We start from the raw sequence: 13,128 nt of genomic DNA, 5'->3' as shown, positions 1-13,128 counted from the left end.
ATGAGGAAACTGAGGCCCAAAGAAGTTAATTACTTCAAATCACACAGCTAGGTATTTCAACCTAGTGCTCTCTGGTGTGTGCTCTTAACCAACGCACAGTATTACTACTCCAAACATATAAGCCTGTGAAGTGGTATGATTCCCTTTCATTCATAGCACAGTTTAAAACCATTTCTCAACGCCCTACCAATAGGGGGCTGTGTGACCTTACAGAAAGCATTTGAGTATTGAAAGAAATAATGTAATAGTTTGAACCTCAGTTTCTTCATCTGCAAAATGAACAGGTTAAACAAACAAAAAATCAATGGTTCTTAAACATATGTGGATAATTATTCTTAGAGATTAATAAAATGAAAGCCATGGTCCTACTTCCCCTAAAACAATGGAGACATACACAATGAGACAGGGCCTCTGTGGGCTTGTAGATTACCTTCCATCCTTCTTCCCCATCCTCCTTCATGGACTCAAGGCTGGGAATCCTAGGCTAGACATTCTCTAATGTCCTTTCTGGCTTTGAGGGCTTATTGAAGTCTAATCAGAAATCAAGCTAAGGGACCACAGAACCAGGGTTCACAGACTCTACTGTGGCTTAGGGGCTCCTCCCTCTGGTTTCCCTTTTCTGTCATTTATCCACTAGACTGGAGTTACTGATTTACTTTCCTATCCTCTCAGCGGCATGAGCTCCTTGAAGGTGATGTCTTTTTGGCTTTGCATTTCTATCACAGTGCCAAGAACGTAGTAGGCCCTGAATAAATCTGAATAAATGACTGATGGAGTGAAAGTGATGAGAAGTCAGGGAGAAATGGGTTGGGCACTAGGTTTGATGAGGTTAGCAATAACCTTACCCCATAGGTAGTTCAACCCACCCAATGGTTTTCAAAACTACATCGGAATCACCTGGAGGACATGTTAAAACAGATTGCTCAGCCCCACTCCTAGCGATTCTAATTCAGTAGGTCTAGGGTGGAGCCTGAGATTTCCAAGTTCTCAAGTGTTGCGTTTACTTCGAAGACCACACTTTGAGAACCGCTAAAGTATCTGTATGGTTTTCCTATTGCTAGTAGGGTTTACAAGGTAATATAGTATATTATGTCATTAGATTTCATTGTAGTCCTCCTCTTTTCAGAATCCTAACCTAATCTTTTTCTCCTTACAGTACGCTTCTCTGAGATCCACTTCCTGGCTTTGGCCATTGGTTCTGCCTGTGCACTGATGATCATAATAGTAATTGTGGTGGTCCTCGTCCAGCATTTCCGGAAAAAGCGATGGGCTGAAAGAGCTCATAAAGTGGTGGAGATAAAATCGTAAGGCTGGGCAGTTCTGGGAAAGTTCTAACAGTCTAATGGTGACTCTTGGTATTCTGCAATGGGGCTAAATAGTTGCTGAACAGATGTTCTTCCCTTTAAGTTAATCCTATATAAAAGAATTCACATTTGCAGGACAGACAAATTAGGTATGAACTAGTAACTTTACAAAAGGTTTCTTTACAAAAATTTCCTTATGGGATTTACTATGTGTGTTGGGGGGGTTGATTTTATAAAAATCTGCGTATGTAAAGCTTTTCTAAAAAACCCCTTATGTTTAGAGTGAAACATACATTTATAGATTTTTTTTTTTTTTTTTTGAGACGGAGTTTTGCTGTTGTTGCCCAGGCTGGAGTGCAGGTGTGATCTCGGTGCACCACAACCTCTGTTTCCCAGGTTCCAACAATTCTCCTGCCTCAGCCTCCCAAATAGTTGGGATTACAGGCATGCACCACCACGCCTGGCTAATTTTCTATTTTTAGTAGAGACGGGGTTTCTCCATGTTGGTCAGGCTGGTCTCAAACTCCTGACCTCCTGATCTGCCCAGCTTGGCCTCCAAAGTGCCAGGATTACAGGTGTGAGCTATCTCGCCCGGCCAAAGGGAAGCATACATTTGTAAAGGTGTGAGCTACCTCGCCCGGCCAAAGGGAAGCATACATTTGTAAAAACCACTGGTCTAGGCAGTCAGCAGGGTCACTATGAGTCAGTGCCTACAAAAGTCTGTTGTGCTGATAACAGGTGTTCATTAAATGTATTTTAAAATTGAGATAAAACTTACGTGCCATAAAATTCACCCTTTTCAGGTTCATAAAGTTGTGCAACAATCATAACTAATTGCAGAATCTTATTAAGCTCCCTCCCCTAAAGAAACCTCATATCCCTTAGCTATCCCTCCCTATTATCCCCTCCCACCAGCCCCTGACAACTACTCATCTACTTTCCATCTCTATGGATTTGTTTATTCTGGACATTTCATTTAAATAGAATCATATGATTTTATGCCTTTTATGCCCAGCTTCTTTCACTTAGCATAATGCTTTCAAGGCTCATCCTTGTTACAGTATGTATTAGTACTTCTTTCCTTTTTATAACTGCATAATATTGCATTGTGTGAATATACCACATACTGTTTATCCATTCATCAATTGATGGGCATTTAGGTTTTTTTCAACTTGTTGGCTATTGTGACTAATGCTGCTATAAACATTCATTTACAAGCTTTTATGTAGACCATATATTTTTAATTCTCCTAAAAGTGGAATTGTTGGGTCCTATGGTAGCTCTGTTTAGTTTTTGGAGGAATTGCCAGACTGTCCCAAAACAGCTGGACTATTTTGCATTCCCATCAGCAAGATATGAGGGGACCATTTCTCCACATCCTCCTCAACACTCATTATTGTCTTTTTTATCATAACCATGTATTAGGCCATTCTTGCATTGCTATAAAAAGAAACGCCTAAGACTGGGTAATTTATAGAGGAGATTTAATTGGCTTATGGTTCTACGGGATGTACAAGCAAGGTGCTGACATTGCTTGTCTCCTGGGGAGGCCTCAGGGAGCTTTCACCCTTGGCAGAAGGCAAAATTGGGCCAGGCATTTCACAGGGTGAGAGTAGGAGCAAGTAAGTGAGTTTGGGGGAGGTGCTACACACTTTTAAATGAACCGATGTTGTGAGAACTGACTCACTATTGAAGACAGCACCAAGACATGAGGGATCTGCCCCCATGATCCAAACACGTCCCACCAGGCCCCAACCTCCAGCAATGGAGATTACAGTTCAACATGAAATTTGGGCAGGGACAAATATCCAAGCTAATCAAGCCGTCTAGTGGAGGTCAAGTGGTATCTCATTGAGGTTTTGATTTGCGTTTTCCTAATGACTTGATGTTGAGCACCTTCTGATGTTCTTATTGGCCATTTGTATATCTTATTTGGAGATGCATATATTCAGAGTTTGCGCATTTTAATATGGGGTACCTTATTTGACTTACTCTTATAAAGCTGTAAGAGTTCTTTAAGGGATACTAGTTCCCTATCAGATATACAATTTGCAATTACTTTTTCCCATTCTGTGGATTGTCTTTTCATGTTCTTCACAATGTCCTTTGAAGAACAAAAGTTAAATTTTGATGAAGTCCAGTTTATTTATTTTTTCTCTTTTGCTGCTAGTGCTTTTATCTCATTTAAAAAACCATTGCCTAATCCCCCAGATAATGCAGGTTTCTGGCTGTGTTTTTTTCTAAGAGTTTTATAGTCTTAATTTTTACATTTAGATCTTTGATTTATTTTGAGTTCATTTTTGTATATGGTTGAGGCAGAAGTCCAGATTCACTCTTTTGCATGTGGTTCCAGCACCATTTATTTCATTTCCTTAATAAACATTTACTGAAATAAACAGAACTGATTTTTTTTTTTTTTTGAGACGGAGTTTCACTCGTTGCCCAGGCTGGAGTGCAGTGGCACGATCTTGGCTCACTGCAACCTCTACCTCTTGGGGTCAAGTGATTCCTCTACCTCAGCCTCCCAAGTAGCTGGGATTACAGGCATGTACCACCAAGCCTGGCTAATTTTGTAATTTTAGTAGAGACAGGGTTTCACCATGTTGGTCAGGCTGGTCTCAAACTCCTAACATCAAGTGATCTGCCAGCCTCGGCCTCCCAAAGGACTGGGATTACAGGCATGAGCCACTGTGCCCAGCCAACCAGAACTGATTTTGAGAAGCCTAAACAAACCCAACTCTGAGGTTTATAGTTTGAGTAGAATCAATAAAGATGACTTAGGTCAACATAAAACTTTTTTTATTTTGAATAATATAAATTAGAGGTGGGATACTAATGGTAAAATAAGGTGTTTTCTTTAAAACTCTGGAGTTCCCAGTCAGAATGCAAACTGTATTCCCTTATATTCTGAAAATTGTCTTAAGTTCAGAGGTGTGAATATTATTAATTAGATATCTCCAGTTTAGCTCTGTGTAAGCTTCAATCTACTCCCAAGTGCATATGATTGTTTCGAAAGTATAGGGGGAAAATACCTTACTGGAAGCTTCTGTAGGATTTGCCTACTTGCTTCTTGTCTTGTTCACCTGACGTGTGGTTTCTGCTTCTTTGTTACAGAAATGAAGAGGAAAGGCTCAACCAAGAGAAAAAGGTCTCTGTTTATTTAGAAGACACAGACTAACATTTTTAGATGGTAAGGTTCACAAATATGTTGATTTCTTTCCTCAGCTTTCTGATGTGTCCAGCCCATCTCCAATGAGGATCTCCCAGATCACTTGACAGTTAGGTGTTTCTCATATGAAATTAGAGGAGCTGGATCAGGGAGACAAAAGTCTTCTATTACTCTTATGGAAGCCTCCTCCTTTGAGTGTATTTTGTGCAAAGGATTAAGAAGCTGGACTCTACTGCCATTAAAGCTGAGAGAATTCTAAGGTTTTTTTGTGGCTTCGGGATTATATTTATTACCACTAATAATAAAAAATATTCAACATGTAAATCTTTTTTTAAATCAAAAGATTATTATCTGCTTATTCTTATTTCTCAATCATGGTATTAAGAGAGTGACTCAATAGATATATCTGGCATTTTTTTAAAGGAGAACTTTTGTACTATTTGGAATTGATTTCAACTCCTCTTATTTAGTTATTGGTATTAATAACTACATGAAATGAATCCAGTTTCAGTAGTATATAATTTTATTTTTCCAGTTTTTAGGTTCATCAGGCTTAAAAAGTAGGATAATTTATTTTTCTTTTCTTTGTTTTTGAGACAGGGTCTCAATCTGTCACCCAGGCTGGAGTACAGTGGTGCGATCTTGGCTCACTGCAACTTCTGCTTCCCAGGCTCAAGTGATCCTCCCACCTCAGCCTTCCAAGTAGCTGGGACCACAGGTGTACGCCACTACACACAGCTAATTTTTGTACTTTTTGTAGAGACAGGGTTTTGCCATGTTGCCTAGGCTGGTCTCAAACTCCTGAGCTCAAGCGATCCACCTGCCTCAGCTTCCCAAAGTGCTGGGATTATAGGTGTGAGCCACCATGCCTGGCCAATTTATTTTTCACATGCTCAGCATTTCTCCCATTTTCTGAAATAGGTCCACACATTTAATTTCTAGATGTTATAAATCCAGACATGCAAACTTAAATTGTATACTCATAAGAAAGTTCTTGATATTAATGACTTTATCCTGTAAAACTCTGGCTCTCTTACATGGGAGAAAATTATAGAGGGTCACATTTTTTATAGGCTAAAGCTCCAGTGAAAGACCTCAAAGACTTATAAAATAGAATATGGAGAAAAATGACTGTATTGTAAAACCAGAAAACCAAATTTAACATAAGGGAGTTTTTACCAGCCAATGGCTATTGTCTCTTTAAAATTAAAGGGATTCTCTAACTAGTTGGGGTCATGGAAAATAAATATGGGAGACGTTTTAGATCGAAAGAAACTTAAGAGACAAACACAATCAAAGTGCAATGTGTGATCCCCAACTGATGAATAATAGTGTGAACAAACTAGTTGTAAAAAAAGCCTTGGAGGGGCAATTGGGAAAGTCTTGAATATGAAAATGTTAACTACATGGATAACATTAGGGAATTATTGTTAGCTTTTATGAGGTCTAGTAATGGTATTGTAGTTATAAAGAAAACGTACCAATTTTGAAAAATGATTACTGGAGTATTTAGGGGTAAATGTCAGCAATTTGCTTTAAAATCTTAGGGAAAAAAGCAAATAAAACAAAAAAAGGCTTCAGAATTAGGTGATGGGGAGAGGAGGTGAGAAAAGAAAGAATTACTAAGTGTAGCGGATGAGTAAATTCCACATGCTGTCTTCTCTACTTTTCGGTATGTCTGATTTTGTTTGTAACGAGAGAGAGAAGTGGGGAGGATATGGAATGTATGCACGTGAGCAAGTTGTGGATCATCCAAGTGTCCATGCAAGGTACTTAGAGGCTACGATTTAAGGATACTAACTCTGAAAATCATGTAATAAGGATTAGGAAACTTCTTTTAAAAATTAAATTGGGGGAGAATATGAATATTTTCCTTCAGAATGAAGATCTAATAACATATGTAATTCATAATGCCAAGTATTCCTGTTGCACTCTTTTCGAATATATTATTCATTTAAACTTTTGTTTTGTGTTTTAGGAAGCTGACGATTTCTAAGAACAAGAACCCCAGTATTTCTTGAAGTTAACGGAAACTCTTCTTTGGCTTTTCCAATTGTGGCCCATTTTCCAATCAGTTCTGCAGCATGTGCCTAGACAAGCAACATACCTCTGGAGCCAGCACAGTGCTCTTCCATATCACCAGTCATATACAGCCTCATTATTAAGGTTTTAATTTCAGAGTGTAAATTTTTTCAAGTGCTAATTAGGTTTTATAAACTAAGAAGCTATATTTTTGCCCTTAAAACACTGTAGTGTTATGACTTGTATGCACATATATTGGTATCAGAGGGGATAAAAGCCAGTTTGTCTGTCATAGTATTTCCTTTTACATTTCTTTTAGCAGCGCTCCTGCTACAAAAGTTAATGTGTTTACTCTCTTTCCTTCCCATATTCTCAGTTAAAAGGTGAGTTAAGTCTCCTAGGTGTTTTTGATTAACAGTAAATCCTAAATTCAAACTGTTACATGGCATTTTGATTTTTATGTCTCTCCTTAACTATGAGGCGCATCTTATTTTATTGAAATTTTTTCAATACTCCAGGTGATCAATTTAGTTGTTATGTTAATGAATCCAAGATTTACAATAGCACAATGCGAAATCACACAGTAACTACAAAAGATTACATAAATAGGAAAAGATTGGCAGATGACATTGCAGGATGAATCACTTGTCACTTTTCTTTTGTGCTGTGAAAAATAATCAACAATGTGGGTCTTTCATGAGCAGTGACTGACTGTTTAGCTTACTATGTTTTCCCCCACAATTCAATGATCTATAACCGAGCAAAGTCTATGCTCATTTGCAGACTGGAATCATTAAGCAGTTTAATAAAAAGATTCTAAAATAGTATATTACAACTTTGAAAATTCAGGGCTGGTGAAAAAATATCAACTCTAAATGATGATAATTTTGTACGGTTTATATAAAACTCCGAGAACTGGAAGAAATTATTAACTTTTTTCTTTTTCTTGATTTTTTTTTTTTTTGGTTGTAATTCAGTTGTTTATTTTGGGGGAGGAAGACTTTGGTATGGAGCAAAGAAATACCAAAACTACTTTAAATGGAATAAAACCAGCTTTATTCTTTTTTTTCCCTCTGTACTGGTAGATAAAGCAAACTTTATAAGTGGACTACTGAAAGAAAAGTGCCTTTTGAAAGTGTTTAGCTTCCCGGTGTCTTTCCAAGCTTAAAATACAGAAGCATTTGTTCAAAGGATAGAAAACATCTAAAAGTTTAGGCTCAAGATCAATCTTTACAGACTGATATTTTCAGTTTTTAGGCTGCAGATGTTATTTCTTTTAACAAAATGGAATTTTCAAATAGATTATCTGTATTTAAAGGTATGGACCTTGATATTTTTCCAATACTATTTTTAAAAAATTTGTATGATTTACATATGAAACTCAATTCTGAAATTCATTACATAGCTCATTCTGCCTTTTATACTGTCTAAAAAAGCAAAGTTTTAATGCAGTTTTAAACTGTGCAGTTTAAATGCACAGTAACTTACATCTGAAGGCTGTATTTCCTTTAATCACATTTTATATTTTTTCTTCACAATCCTAACCTTTGAAAATATTATAACTGGATATTTCTTCAAACAGATGTCCTAGATGATGGTCCATAAGCATAATGAAGAAGTAGTTAAAAATGTACAGACAGTTTTTCCAGCAAAATTTGTAGCTGATGTCTTGGCTAAATAGTCAAGCAGTAATATGGGCCTGTTGTTTAGTGTCTCCTTCCTAAAGAGCACTTTTGTATTGTAATTTATTTTTTATTATGCATTAAACACTATGTAAATAAATTTTAGTAATAAAGAATGATGAATTATGTAATTTGTGTATATACATATCTAAAAGTTCTACACTGCAGGGGAAACAGATGGATATATATTTTATCTTTAGTGAAAAGTTTTCTTAGTAGAGACAACCTAGAAGTCAACAATGGAGAAGTATACGGATTTCCACAGAATTTTCACATTGCTTTGGATAGCTGGGAATTGGGCACAACAATACTAGTTAGTTTGAGGGCTCTTTCAAAGAACAGTATAAAAGATTCCATTTAGTACGTTGCTAAACTAGTTTTAATAGGGAAAACTACTGGGTTTCAAGTCTAGTAAAGGAATAGAAATTGAAAAATGGAAAGTTATTAATTTTTCTCCAAAGCGAAAGCATCCTTTTATTCTCCTACTGCTTTCACTGACGTGGCAATTCCCAGGGAAGAGGCTTACTGATTATTAAAGCAGCCTACTTATTGTACCATCTCTTATTCAGAAGTATATGACACCATCTCACTTCAGGTACTTTGATAACATAAGTTTTTTGCTTTTCCAACCAAAGATACACAAATCCCAGTTTCCCTTTTTCTCTAACACAGGCTGTAATGATTTGATCATCATTGCCATCGCCAAAAGTAACTTAATAAACACTCAATTCTGGATGCTGTACTAGCTGTACTAAAAAGAGCAGGAACCAAAGATGCTCGTGGTATATATTACTACCACAAGCGCCTAATACATATTTATCTATGTTGTATGATCTCCCAGGTGTTTCTGAACTCTAAATTTACGGGAGTGTATTCTGAGAACCTTCAACTAAAATAATCTCGAGATGTAAAAACCATGTCTGGAATGCAGTCAGAGCATCACAATTATTTAGTTCTGCATAAAACAAAATTGTAAAGATTCCAAGTTTGTAACCTACTTAATTTTCAAGCAGAAGACAGCAATTAGCTTCCAACTGAAAGTTAGCGAATAGGGGCCACTGAAACCAGGTGTGGTTCTGGAAAGAAGCCAGGTTCCTATGGTAACTTCGGATCGTTAAGTTGTCTCACTGCCTCCTGCTGACGTCACTTCCGGTGTTACCTGTGTCGTTACTGGGAGCTGTAAACAAGGTGTGCAAGCATCTGAAGAGCTGGCGGGATGCAGCAGAGCGGAGCGGCTGGAGGCCGTGGCTGCGCTCTTTTCCCTGTGCTGGGCGTCCTGTTCTTCCAGGGTGAGTGCTGTGGCTGGCTGCGCTCCACTTCCGGCTGCGGGGTTAGGGAAGATGGTCGCTTTTCCGATTCCGGGCGGGGAGGGTCTCTGGAAAGCTCCCGGAACGCTCGGGGATAGAAGGAAGGAAGGAGGGAGCAGGACGTGGGGAGGATGACGTCACCACCCCGCTGAGGGGTGTTGGTATTTTGTCAGTCTTTTCCTGAGCTTTGGGAGCTTGACCACCTTGTGTGACTTTTGTCATTGTAGTTTGGTGATAACATAACTCGATGGAACCACAAAGAGCTCTGGCTTTGGGGGCACCCGGTGTTATTTTGTGATGAGACTATCAGTGATTGACATCTGCGGTTTGGGGACTGTATACCCTGATTAGAAAAAAGGCAGGTCTAGCATTCAGTAGTTTGTCCCAATAGTTTTGAGAAACAAAATCATGACCGTCGGTAATTTTATTTTTTGTAGGTGATTATTGTGGTCTCTAAAATGAAATATTTGTTAGTCACAGAAGGGATGTGATGTGATTCATTATAGGGAAGCATATTGATGAAAAATCAACTGATTTAGCATTTTAATAACTTTTTAGTCTCACAAGATCTGATTTTTTTCCTTTTTTAAAATAACTTTTTAATACAAGAAAGAACATATAAATTCTGTTAAAAATTAATCTGTTAGCTAATATCAGAAGTAGGATGTTCATACTGACATTCACATTTTAAAATTTAGGTGAGTTTTGCTTTCATATAATTTTCAAATTGGGTAAATTTCAATCCAACCTAATTACCTTCATTTTAAGGTACAATTATTTTCTGGATTTTGTGTATGTGTGTCTTCCTGGGAAATAAAATATTAGTATATCTAGTATTAGAGTGATTTGCTAACTTTATACAATTTCCTTGAGGGTAATGGGGATTTCTGAAAGAGATATTTAATTTATATAAAGACTTTAAAGACTTCAGGTGTTCTAAACCTTAGCAGATAGGGCTGGAAAGTTTTTAACTGATGACTAATATTCATGTTGCCAGTACACCCCTGATCCCTCCCAGCTGCCTGTGTCATCATAAGTCTCCTGTTTTTTAGCTACATTATTTTGCAGTATGGTATTTAGGCTGGTTTACTGTCACTCCTAATAAACCCAGTTCTCTCTCTCTCTTACACACACACACACACACGAGAAATATTCAAATATTGTCTTATTGAGAAAAAATCTGGAAATGGACTTAATGTCATTTTGCTTTGAAAAGCATCTGTCAAGTTCAGCAGAGCATATAATTCAATCAAACACTAAAAGTGGATTTTATGATCTTGATATACTTGTGGAATAGATTTTTTGCCTTTTTTTCTTTTTTCTTTCTTATTTTTAATTTTTCCCCAAAATTTGATGTCAGATTTTTTGCCTTTTAAAAAATTACTGGTGGCTGCGTAGTGGCTCCTGCCTGTAATCCCAGCACTTTGGAAGGCCTGAGGCCAGGAGTTTGAGACCAGTCTAACCAACATGGTGAAACTTCATCTCTTCTAAAAAGTTTTTAAAAAAAAATTAGTCAGGTGTGGTGGCAGGTGCCTGTAATCCCAGCTACTCGGGAGGCTGAGGTAGGCGAATCACTTGAACCTGGGAGGTGGAGGTTACGGTGAGCTGCGATAGTGCCATTGCACTCTAGTCTGGCCAACAAGGGTGAAACTCCGTCTCAAAAAAAAAAAAAAAAAGAAAAAACTGGTTTATCGTATTATTCACATGCAATACAATTTACTCTTTCTTTTTCTTTTTTCCCCTTTTTTTCAAGCCTGCAGATGATCAAACAATTTACTCTCTTAAAGGGTATAATTGAATGGTTTTTAGTATATTCACAGTTATACAATCATTACTATAATCAATTTTAGAACATTTTCCTGATTTCAAAGAGAAACCTGATACCTATTAACAATCACTTCTCATTCCCCATTTCCCTTAGCTCCTGGCAACCACCAGTCTATTTTTTGTATCTATGGGTTTGCCTATTCTGGACATTTCATATAAATAGAATAATGTCTGTAATCCCAGTACTTTGGGAGGCTGGGATGGGTGGATGATTTGAGGTCAGGAGTTTGAGACCAACCTGGTCAACATGGTGAAACCCCATCTCTACCAATCAATCAATCAATCAATCACTGGGGGTGGTGGCATGCCCCTGTAATTCCAGATTGTTGGGAGGCTGAGGCAGAATAATTGCTTGAACCCAGGAGGCAGGAGTTGCAGTGATCTGGGATTGCACCACTGCACTCCAGCTTGAGCGATGGAGTGAGACCCTGTCTCAAAAATAAAATAAATAAATAAAAAAAGTGGAATCACACAATATGTGCTTTTTGGTGACTGGCCTTTTTCACTTCTCATGTTTTAAAGGTTCATCTATTTTTTTGGTCTTTTAAATCTGTTATGTGGTAGATTTTGGTTTCATATCAGTGTTTATTTGCCTTTCTTTTTTGAAGATAAGGCCACTTAAATTATTAGATTATTTGAATTCTCCTTAAGTTATAAGTCTAGTCCTGCTATATCAGTTATCTAAGTATTTAGAAATGGTAGACTAGAAGGCCTAGGCTTCTTAAACTTTTTGTATTTTTACGTAAGTGTACAATAATATGAATAAAAAATCAGCAGATTTATATTTTAGAAAATGAGGCATACAAAATTGGTGGCTTTATTGACACATTTAATTCTTCCATGTGTAAAATTACTTACGTTAAAATGTGATTTTCTTGTTTTTCCCCCAGACTAAAAAATTTTTGTTATTATAAATATTTCTATAGTTGGGCTGTTTTTACCTGGCAAGAATGCTTTTCTGCTCAGGTGAAAAGATAAGGATGTTAGGCCTAGGATGGACATTTCTGAATGAATTAATGTTGGATTGGAATTTTTAACAAGAGAAGGAGACAACCTATATTACATCCATTGATTTTAAGACACTTTTAATTGCAGGTATTATAAGTGTATACAGCTCAATGAATTTTCAGGAACTGAACACACATGGGTAACTAGCACCCAAATCAGGATATATAGAATGTTCCTCGAATTTCAAAAGCCTTCCTTTGTGCTTCCTTCCAGTCATTATTCCTTTTCCCCAAAAAGGAGTCAACATCCTGATGTCTAACAGTATAGAATAGTCATCCACGGATGAACTAAACTATTACTCTCTTATTTTTCTGTAACTATATAATTAAGACCCACATATCCAGTATTTAGATTTCAACTAAGTGACTTTAAATGTTGATAACTTTGTGGCACAATCATGCTCATAAATATGGAGTTCAAATATATTAACAAGGAAAAAGTTAGTAGGTAGGTGTGTTTACTGATGGTGTACTTACTGTAATTTAGCAAACAAAATTTGATTTATAACCAAAAATTACTATAATTTAGTAACCAGAATATATAATTTTAATGTTTATTTTGTAATATTTTTTTATAAAAAGGAAACTGGGCTGGGCGTGGTGGCTCACACCTGTAGTCCCAGCACTTTGGGAGGTCAAGGCGGGTGGATCACGAGGTCAGGAGCTGAGACCAGCGTGGTCAATATGGTGAAATCCTGTCTTTACTAAAGACACAGAAGAATTGTTTAAACCTGGGAGGTGGAGGTTGCAGTGAGCCGAGACTGTGCCACTGCACTCCAGCCTGGGTGACACAGAGAGGCTCTGCCTCAA

The 13,128-nt window shown here is 37.3% G+C and overlaps 2 protein-coding genes across 3 annotated transcripts in view; both read left to right on the top strand.

Moving 5' to 3' along the window:
* MPZL2 (myelin protein zero like 2) overlaps nucleotides 1-8,304 on the top strand; it is an 11,449-nt gene extending 3,145 nt beyond the window's left edge. The window contains exons 4-6 of the mRNA XM_017523413.1: nucleotides 1,157-1,304; nucleotides 4,419-4,494; nucleotides 6,452-8,304. Of these exons, the coding sequence (XP_017378902.1) occupies nucleotides 1,157-1,304; nucleotides 4,419-4,482 (212 nt within the window). The 3' untranslated portion in view covers nucleotides 4,483-4,494; nucleotides 6,452-8,304. The remainder of the gene's footprint in view (nucleotides 1-1,156; nucleotides 1,305-4,418; nucleotides 4,495-6,451) is intronic.
* A 941-nt stretch (nucleotides 8,305-9,245) lies between these two features.
* Nucleotides 9,246-13,128, top strand: part of MPZL3 (myelin protein zero like 3) — a 25,123-nt gene continuing 21,240 nt past the window's right edge. Inside the window, exon 1 of one of the 2 annotated variants that reach the window (XR_001823503.2) lies at nucleotides 9,246-9,466. Coding sequence is in view for 1 of the 2 variants with exons in the window: in XM_017523412.2 (XP_017378901.1) it covers nucleotides 9,394-9,466 (73 nt within the window). In the remaining variant the exon portion in view is untranslated. The remainder of the gene's footprint in view (nucleotides 9,467-13,128) is intronic. The other variant, XM_017523412.2, reaches the window with a different exon arrangement.

Source organism: Cebus imitator, unplaced genomic scaffold (genome assembly GCF_001604975.1).
Source record: "Cebus imitator isolate Cc_AM_T3 unplaced genomic scaffold, Cebus_imitator-1.0 Scaffold28, whole genome shotgun sequence".
NCBI classification, from domain to species: domain Eukaryota; kingdom Metazoa; phylum Chordata; class Mammalia; order Primates; family Cebidae; genus Cebus; species Cebus imitator.
Note: the sequence above shows the minus strand (reverse complement) of the source record. Positions and strands in the feature narration are given on the sequence as shown.